Source organism: Toxorhynchites rutilus, chromosome 3, assembly GCF_029784135.1.
Source record: "Toxorhynchites rutilus septentrionalis strain SRP chromosome 3, ASM2978413v1, whole genome shotgun sequence".
Taxonomy (NCBI): Eukaryota; Metazoa; Arthropoda; class Insecta; order Diptera; family Culicidae; genus Toxorhynchites; species Toxorhynchites rutilus.
In genome coordinates, this window is record NC_073746.1 from 216,363,410 (window position 1) to 216,373,442 (window position 10,033).

General features: G+C 46.7%; 1 protein-coding gene across 1 annotated transcript; it reads right to left on the bottom strand.

The window, feature by feature from the left end:
* Positions 1 to 7,118: 7,118 nt before the first annotated feature.
* On the bottom strand, positions 7,119 to 9,252 carry LOC129780474 (acyl-coenzyme A thioesterase 9, mitochondrial-like). Its single transcript, XM_055788792.1, has 5 exons — positions 8,923 to 9,252; positions 8,792 to 8,865; positions 8,291 to 8,536; positions 7,881 to 8,219; positions 7,119 to 7,821 (listed from the first exon to the last, which is right to left on the bottom strand). The coding sequence occupies exons 1-5, from the start codon at positions 9,060 to 9,062 to the stop codon at positions 7,190 to 7,192; spliced, it is 1,431 nt and encodes a 476-aa protein (XP_055644767.1). The 5' UTR covers positions 9,063 to 9,252; the 3' UTR covers positions 7,119 to 7,189.
* Between the last annotated feature and the right edge of the window lie 781 nt (positions 9,253 to 10,033).

Here is a 10,033-nt window from a genome sequence, read left to right on the forward strand (position 1 = left end):
GAATAGTCACTCTTGCAACATTTATTAACATATATGTTTATAACATAATTAGTAAAAAAAACATGACGCCTTAGACAACATATTAACAAATTAAACAATAAATTAAACAAATTGAGTGTTAGTACACATTAAACTGCCTGTATTGCTCGAGTTGAGATAATATCCATTATTTGAATTTATGTTTAGCCTACAGGTTGCTCCTGTCTGGTGCTGCATCTTGAGTATTCTGAGGTTTATCAATTCCCATAGAATAACGGAACTTGCGCCGCCCATCCAAGTAGTACATTGCTTCGTGATATGTTTTGGGCATTATGCTGGGTAACCTTTCGGCAACAGAATATGTATAGTAAAAGCTATTTGTGGTCGTTTGTTGTCCAGTCACCGCATCGTACACATCGGCCAGGACAACAATCTCCATGTAATGTAGATCAGTGTAGATAACATGGGCCTGCATATTCAGCATAGAAGAAACATCAACGGGATGATGAAAACTAATATCACGTGAACATGTTCGTGGTATTTTTTATATATATATATATATATATATATATATATAGAGGTGAGGAACGCTCTACCAGCCTTATCTGGGAAGGGTTAACCCAGACGTCGAGTGGGGATCGCACCCACAAAAACCAAGCCCTCTACTAGTTGCCTTATTCCCCCTGGGACCACATCTAGGCGACTACTTCAGGGGGCGGCTGTGCTCATGCACTCTTCGAGTTTTCAACGCTGACTAACGTTGTCCTTCCCTTTTTCTCAACATTTTTTCTCTCTATTCGCTTTTCATTCCACTGCGCTTATGTCCTCTTCGCAGGCATCCATTTACCCATCGAGACGTGTACCGATTAGGAATTGCCCTCCAACTTGACGCGCAACCCGTCACAGTCACCCTCGCGGGATTTCTCACCTGTCGAGACGTGCACCGATTAGGAAGCGCCCTCCAACTTGACGCGCGCCCCGTCACAGTCACCCTCGCAGGATTTCTCTCCCAGCGGAGCGCCGATTAGGTAGTACCCTCCTACATGACACGCACTCCGTCACAGCTACTTTCGTGGGGTATACACCATTTTGATCATGGTTTCATTCTTCGCGGTGTTTCTCCATCCAGGCCACGATCAGGCGTTGCCAGGCAGGCATTTTTGCTGTTCTCCGCGGCAGTATCCGGTTACCTGTCGAGACGTGCACCGATTAGGAAGCGCCCTCCAACCTGACGCGCGCCCCGTCACAGTCACCCTCGCAGGATTTCTCTCCCAGCGGAGCGCCGATTAGGTAGTGCCCTCCAACATGACGCGCACTCCGTCACAGCTACTCTCGTGGGGTATGCACCATTTTGATCATGGTTTCATCCTTGATGCTCGCTCCTTCGAGCGTTCGCGGTGTTCTTCCATCCAGGCCACGATCAGGCGTTGTCAGGCAGGCATTTTTCAGTCATTCGCGGCAGTATCCGATTACCTGTCGAGACGTGCACCGATTAGGAAGCGCCCTCCAACTTGACGCGCGCCCCGTCACAGTCACCCTCGCAGGATTTCTCTTCCCAGCGGAGCGCCGATTAGGTAGTGCCCTCCAACATGACGCGCACTCCGTCACGGCGGCTCTCGGGGGGGACTATCCGGTACTACAGCCGTCTTGATTGTTCATCTCTTATGGTCAGGCGTTATCCGCATGCTGGTCGGTCCTCCACTTCCGCTGTAGCTTGGACATGATATGTACGATTGCACTGTTTACTGCGTTCCAGGTGCCCTCGTCACGACACATTTCCTCCACGATGTTCCCAGCATGAAGGGTAGGCAGCCCCTCGCGCACTGTGGTGAATCTGGGACATTCGAATACGATGTGTTCCGGTGTTTCCTCCACATTTCCACACTCCGGACAAAGAGGCGATCTTGCGTGTCCGAACCGATGCAGATACTGCCTGAAGCAGCCATGACCAGACAAAAACTGCGTTAGATGGAAATTTACCTCTCCGTGTTTCCTGTTCACCCATCCCATTAGTGTCGGTATGAGCCTGTGCGTCCACCTGCCGTTTTGCGCCGCACTCCACTCTTGCTGCCACCTAGCCATCGACTCCGCCCTCATTAGCTTCCGGATTCCTCTGGTTCCCCTCCTCCTATAGCACTCGCTGTCCTCCGCCAAGATGATGTCTATGGGGACCAACCTGGCTATGACGTAGACCTCTTCGTGTTCCGCTGAGTTTCTAACGCCGCGATCCAGGCTGGACCACCGTAACGTAGTGTCGATGAGGAGACACTAGCCAAGAGGTGCCTCTTGCTGCTGCTTGGGCCAAAGTTGTTGGGCATGATTCGTGTCAGTGCATTGATTGCCTTCGTTGCTTTTTTACAAGCGTAGTCGACGTGACTGTTGAAGTTCAGTCGATCGTCGATCTGCACCCCCAGGTATTTTAGGTCTCGCTTCGAGGTTATCGAGTGCTCTCCAATTGTGATTTCTGCACGTTGCACCGCCCTGCGGTTGCTGACAATCAGCATTTCCGTCTTGTGGTGGGCTATCTGCAGTTTCACACTTTGCATCCACCTTCCGATCATGTCTATCGACTCGGTCGCGAGCATTTCGACCCGTTCCAAAGATTCCCCTGTCGCGAGAATAACGATGTCATCCGCGAAGCCAATGAACTCCACACATCTGGGCAGATTCAGTTTTAGTACACCATCGTACATACTGTTCCAGAGCGATGAGCCCAGGATAGAGCCCTGCGGAACTCCCACCGTAGTTTTAATCTGCGCCTGGCCCGTGTTTGTCTCGTACACCAGCACACGGTTCTCGAAGTAGCTTCTCAGTATTCTACACAGATAGTCTGGGACTTTCATCGTGTGGAGCGCAGTCGCGATGGCCTCCCAGCTGGCACTATTGAACGCGTTCTTAACGTCGATCGTTATCACAGCGCAGTATCGATTTCCTATGAGCTTCTGTTTGGATGCTCTGTTGGCTCTTTCGACCACTATGCGAATGGCATCTACCGTGGATCTCCCTTTCCGAAATCCGAATTGATTATCGGACAGTCCACGAACTCCCTCCGTGCATTCCGTCAGCCTATTAAGGATGATTCTCTCCAAAAGTTTCCCAAGAGTGTCCAACAGGCATATGGGTCTATACGATGCTGGACCACCCGGCGTCTTTCCTGGCTTGGGCAGTAGTACTAGCTGTTGTACCTTCCATCGATCCGGAAAGTAGCATTCGTCTAGACACTTCTGCATGGCTGTCCTGAACATATCAGGGAATGCTAGGACTGCCGCTTTCAAGGCTACGTTGGGGATTCCATCTGGGCCAGGCGCTTTCTTCGTTTTTAGGCGTTTGATAGCTGCAACTAGGTCATCGTTCGTCACATCTCTGCGTTCGATGCTATCCTCATCCTCTCCATATGGCGTGGGTGGCCAGGTCGTTGGGTCGTGCTGCGGAAATAACCCTTCCACGATAATTTTTAATTTTTCGGGACACATTTCGGAAGGTGTCGTTTTGCCCCTGAGCTTCGCCATCACCATTCGGTAAGCATTGCCCCATGGATTGACGTCCACGTCCCGACATAACTCCCTGAAGCAATTAGATTTGCTCCGCCTAATCGCCCGTTTAAGAGTGGATCTAGCCTCTCTGAATTCCACTCTCCGCTCTTCTCTGGTGTCTATGCTTGACCGTTGCAAACGTCTTCTGGCGCTAAGGCAGTTGGCCCGAAGCACGCCAAGTGCCTCGCTCCACCAATAGGCTGGAGGTCGCTTATACCTGGGTTCCCTTTTTCTTGACATTGTTATATCACATGCTGTTGCTAGCGTTTCCGTCAGTTCATCCGCGTTCATGTTCAAGACGTCGCTTTCCACGCGTAGTGCTTCGATGAAAAGGTCCTTGTCAAAGGTTTTTGTCTTCCACCTGCGCGGGCATGTCCTATTTATCCGTACTGCCACGGAGTTTCGTTGGCCAATGGTATAACGGATGGCTTGATGATCACTGTGGGTGTATCCTTCACATACCCTCCACCTCATTTTCGTCATTAACGACGGACTGCAGAAAGTCAAGTCGATGATGGACTCTCGACCCTCTCGGCGGAAGGTACTAGTGGTGCCCTCGTTGCACAGGGTAACATCCAACTTGGCTAGAGCTTCTAGTAAACTAGTCCCTCTCGCTTCCCCACTCTACTGCCCAAGCATTGAAATCCCCTCTTATAACGACTGGTTTTCGTTCGGCGAGCTCCTCGGTGAGGACATCCAGCATATAGTGGAACTGGTCCATCGTCCATCTGGGAGGTGCGTAGCAACTGCAGATATAAATTCCGTTGATCTTTGTGATCACGAAACCTTCGCAAGATCTCGAGACTACCTCCTGAATGGGATATCGGCCCATGACCTGGATGGCGGCCATTCGCACTTTATCCGTCACCCAATTGCCGTTACCGGGGGGAACGCGATACGGCTCCGCGATAATTGCGACATCACATTTTGTTTCTGTTGTTGACTGCCACAACAGTTGCTGTGCGATGTCACAATGGTTGAGATTAATTTGGGTTATCTCCATCACTGTTGGCTTGCCCTCGCCTGTTTGTATACAGGGCAATTAAAGCCTTCCGTCATATGGTCATTACTGTCCTCTTTTTCGCAGAGCATACACCTTGGTTTTCCCTTGCAGTCGCTGGCAAAGTGTCCCTCTATTCCGCATTTCCTGCACAATTTGGATCTATCTGGCCCCAAGCAGCCTTTCGCCAGGTGGCCGAAGTTTAAACACTTGAAACATCGCTTCAGTTGCTTGGGAACAGGCGGAATGATTCTAAAACGACCCACAGCCCAGCAGACGTTTATACTCTCTAACTTCAACAACTTGTTCGCTGCGTCCGTTGAGAGACGAATCGTTGCGGTCTGCGTCCCGCGATACGCCTTTCGTAGTCGGATTTTCATCGGAACTTTGCCCAGGATGTTTTCCTCCTCCAACTTCTGACGTAGGTCTATCTCGGTGGTGAACAGACTGAGGTTCCTGCATTCTATCGATGCCTCGGAGGATAAGGCCCTTACGTTCGCTCCATCGCCGAGAACCCTTTCTACAAGATCCTTGAATGCTGAGCTCCTGATTTCTGGGTCTCTCTTCAGCTCGAACAGCATTTCGCCGTTCTGGGTGCGCCTGGACTTCACCACGCTCTCCTCCAGTCTCTTGAGGCCAGGGTCCTCTCGCATTTTTTTAAAGAGATCAGCGTATGATACGTTGCCCTTCGCATCGCCTTTGTCTCTCGCCCGCCGAGGATTAGGCTTCTTGTCTTTTGGCCCCTGCCACTTTTCATTCTCTTTCTTATTTTTTTCCACTATTTTCACTTTTCTCTCCCTCTCTTTTTCTTCGTTCCTTTGTTTTTTTTCGTAACCGTGCTCCAGTCGTTTCTCTTGCTATCGGTGCTGATCTGGTCATCGCTGTCACCCAGCTCTTCGCTGTCGCCCTGGGCGGCACTATCGTCTTGATCATCGTTGTCGTGATCGTCCTTGCGTTTTTTGAGCATTTCTTTTTCTGCTGGTGAATCCTTTTTTCCGAACGGTTTCGACGAATCTTTGGCGTCACCTGTCCAGCTGCAGCTCTTTGCAACGCTTCTGCGAGTGCCTTCGTCCTTTCGACGAGTCCATCGTGCTCCTTCAAAGCTCGTCCCAAGAGAGATCTTATACCCGACATCCTGGTCTTGATCTCCTTATGCACGTTGGGTTTGTCCTGCACGAAGGTGTCGAGTTCTTTGACCCTCAACATGATCGTGCTCAGGATGCTATCTCCAGTCAGCCCTCCTTCCTGGGTTAAACTACCGCTGGACTTTGGCAGGAACAGGGGATTGATCCCCCGACTTTGCTGGGTCTCAGGTATTCCTCCATTACTGCCGCTAGAGCCTGGTGTTTCGACCTGTTTGAGTATTGGCGATCGCAGAAGCTTTTTACTACGAATGAACGCGTTGGCTTGGTCACCTGTATCCATCATACTCTCTCTTCGTTCTTCGTTGGTTTTGTAGGTTGTCTCCATTTTGGTTGGGTCCCAACTTCGGGCCGCTATCTCCGCTCGTTGTACATAGTCGCCTTTTTGTGATCTCATGGTTATCTATGCAAGCAGTGAGGCCATGCAGGGGTTGACACGGTCCTTCATGGGGACCGTGTTCAGAGCCGGATCAGCGCAAGTCAGGAATGTGACAACTGGTGCCTAGTACCTAGTGCCAAGGCCTAGACGAGCATCGAACGTACCCGAAGACTTGCCAAGTTGTTACCGGGACGGGGGCAACCGTACTATTAACCCACACGCCATTTCAGGTAGGTGTCACCCTTCCTTACTCAGGGAGCAGAATAGCACGACTGTCGGCTTTTAGCATCGCATGTTATCCGTTTTCGTGTCTTGTCCGTTTTCCATGTCATACCAGTATGTAGTAATCAGGATCTTACTGGCGTCGATCCTGATGTGCTCGGCACTCCTCTCGTTGCTCCTGTACACGGTATTTCCACGGTGCATTCTCCATAGGCTTTACCGCGCCCTTACTCGCGTTGTCACCCGATTAGTCGCCTTCTACGACAGGGACAGGGACGTAGACCCGAAGTGCTATTCTAGGCTAGGTGGTATGTGAACAGCTCCTTAGGCTTGGGTGTACAAATTACGTAACGCGAGAAGGGGGTTGAGGTTGCGTTACTTACCGTGTATTAGAGATAGGAATTGCGTTACATAAGGAGGGAGGGTGTTAAAAAATCCAAATTTTTAGCGTTACGTGATTTGTGCATCACGCCTTATATGTGAGCAACATTGTATACGTCTTTCCTCTTACTTTAACGCCATTTTGATAGCTGAATGCAAAACGAAAAAAAACAGAGTTACCGTTCCATACGCGCACAACTACAAAATAAGTGGTGTTCAAGTTTTTTAAATTAAATTAGAAAATATACGCATGAGTTTAGTCGACCAATTTTTGACGGTATCACCCTTTATCTGAAACCACACACAATTACTTTTACAGAACATAAACATTATTATTAAGACACGTTGACCTAGATTTCTCGCTTTGAATAGTCACTCTTGCAACATTTATTAACATATATGTTTATAACATAATTAGTAAAAAAAACATGACGCCTTAGACAACATATTAACAAATTAAACAATAAATTAAACAAATTGAGTGTTAGTACACATTAAACTGCCTGTATTGCTCGAGTTGAGATAATATCCATTATTTGAATTTATGTTTAGCCTACAGGTTGCTCCTGTCTGGTGCTGCATCTTGAGTATTCTGTGGTTTATCAATTCCCATAGAATAACGGAACTTGCGCCGCCCATCCAAGTAGTACATTGCTTCGTGATATGTTTTGGGCATTATGCTGGGTAACCTTTCGGCAACAGAATATGTATAGTAAAAGCTATTTGTGGTCGTTTGTTGCCCAGTCACCGCATCGTACACATCGGCCAGGACAACAATCTCCATGTAATGTAGATCAGTGTAGATAACATGGGCCTGCATATTCAGCATAGAAGAAACATCAACGGGATGATGAAAACTAATATCAGAAATGTGTTCCAACTTTGGCCGACGTTTAGCAAAATTGTATGCCAAAGCCCAGCTGAGTTCCAACGCGTTACGCATCAAAAAGCCACCGAACACTTTGTTGTGTGCATTACGATCCTCTGGATGAGAGAATACTATGTTTGCCATTGTTGCATCTTCCATCCAAATATAGCCTGGCGGCAAAATACGTTTGTTGAAAGCCCGACTCTTTGTGTCGATGGATTTCACGAACAGATCATGTACCAAACCTTGCTCGAAATCATTCGGTTCTGTCTTGAGAAGATCTTCCTTTTGTGACTGAATTCTCCTTCTTTTGCGAGCTTGAATCAGAAAAAAAAAGTTTAGTTTATATCAATAAGGCCATTAAGTTGTAACTCACATTCGCCTCCATCGAATATTAGTTTTTCTTCTTCGTTCGCCGGAACAAGAGGATTGATAAGAGCCGCTTTTGTGTTGGTGGCATCTCTAGCTGCCATCAGGAACAGAGCCCGGGTCAGTTTTCGCCATTGTCCGTGTAATTTCTGTTCCATCCAAACCACAATTTCCACCGAAGTTCGTCCTACCCAACTTACGTGTCCCGACAGACGAATGTCCGCTTCGTGCGTCGGCACCAAATCGCTAAAATCCACTTTATCCACCAGAACCGTAACGAATGTGTATGGTAGAGCAGCTCCTTCGGGAAGATCGGGCACTAGCACATGTTTGTGAACAACCCATACTAAAATGAATTATGAAATTCTGCGTTGATGTCAGATCTAAAATTTGTATTCTAGAACATTGTTACCATACCAGCAAACATATCCATGTCCTCCATCAGACGACCCAATCGAATATTACCCATGAAGCCAACGTATTTATCCTTTAATATTTTATCTTCCGTTAGCGGAATTATAGCGGAAGTGAAAGAATCCTGCATCGATCTTGGCGGTAACTGATCCATTGATGTTGGTGCATACTTAGCCAGATGTTCGCGAGTACTCACAAACGGTGTATATCCTACCTCTATTCCCAACTTTTTAATGATTATCTGTTTGACTGGAAAATGCAAAAAAAATGTATGAATTAAACTGTAATTTTATGCCAACATGATGTCATGGCATTCACTGACGCTATAAATTCCAACGCAGCGAAACCATTCAAAGCGATGAAATACATGTTCAAAAAAACGGAATATAACTAGTTAACTGATTTAAGATATTCTTATCCCATGACACTCCTCTGTTAGGGGCAATTCTTCGCAGAGAATTGCGAATTTGAACGAAATCATGAATTCCTATTTCATTCACTTACCATCATTCATTGTTCCAGCAGTGCATTCCAGATCACAATTTCCCTTTAAATTGCTGATGCTAGTCATTTTACAACTATCGAAACACAACAATGAATCACGTTGAAAAATGTTTGTTATCAAAACGAATTACCTGTGTCCATATAAATTAACTTTATTACTACGGTTGATAAGAAATAAATTCGTGGTGGGGATATTGTACGTATTATTCGTGCTTAACTGCTTCGCAACAGAACATCCCAACGAACAGAGTTGTTTTCGCAGGAACAACATTTTGTTTTTAAAGTGATTTAAGTAAAAAGCTCGAACGACTATCGCAGCTTACTCAGACGATTATGGTCTTGAAGTTATGAAGAATGATGATCCATACACGGATTTCACAGAGTGTCGACGGGCAGGGAAAACTGAAGAAGATGAATGGATTGTGGAACCTTTTTCCCCATAAACGTTGCAATAAACAAAACTCCAAGGTGCCTAGAAGTATATCCTAAGGTGGGCCAGCTTGCTAAAACCCTTCTTCAGCCATCTTGGAAGTCTACTGAGTTTTGTTTGTAAACGAAACACAATACGCGACGGCGCCAGTGGTTGTATGGTTAGCGTAACAGCCTCACAATCCGATCGGCCTGGGTTCAATCCCAGCTGGCGTCGTTGGGATTTTCTGAGGCGAAAAATCTCTGGTTACGTCTTCCTTCGGAGCGGAAGTAAAAGAAGTTGGCCCGGCTCATGAGTTGTTGAGTCTGATAGGTAGGAACAGGTGGAGTCGCCTCCCTGATGTCGGTGATTGGCACTAAAGTGGCGGAAATAGGCCGACGAAAAATAAGCGAAGATAAAAATAAAAAAAAAAAAAAAAAAAAGAAACACAATACGCTAGTGCCGAAGCCCGAGATGAAGAATAGAAGGTGGGAAGATTCACGGGTTTTGGTTGTGTTGAACTTTGATTGTGTTAGTAGCCAGGAAGATAGGCAGTTCACATATCAGGCATACCAGTCAGTTACTGAAATGGTACAAAATTGAATGTGTCAACGAATAACGTTGAAGGAGGATATACAGAAGCTAATTGCAGATTTCCAAATCATATTTTTCGCATGATGAAAAAAAAACAGAACATATCACGAACTGGAATGTTTTTTTTATTTCAGAAATAGTATTCTAATGTCTACTATGTTTGGATTCTAGAGCAACTCCATGGAAGTTTGACTTTCGTCAGCCATTTTATTTACTTTTTTCACAATTAGGGTGCTGAA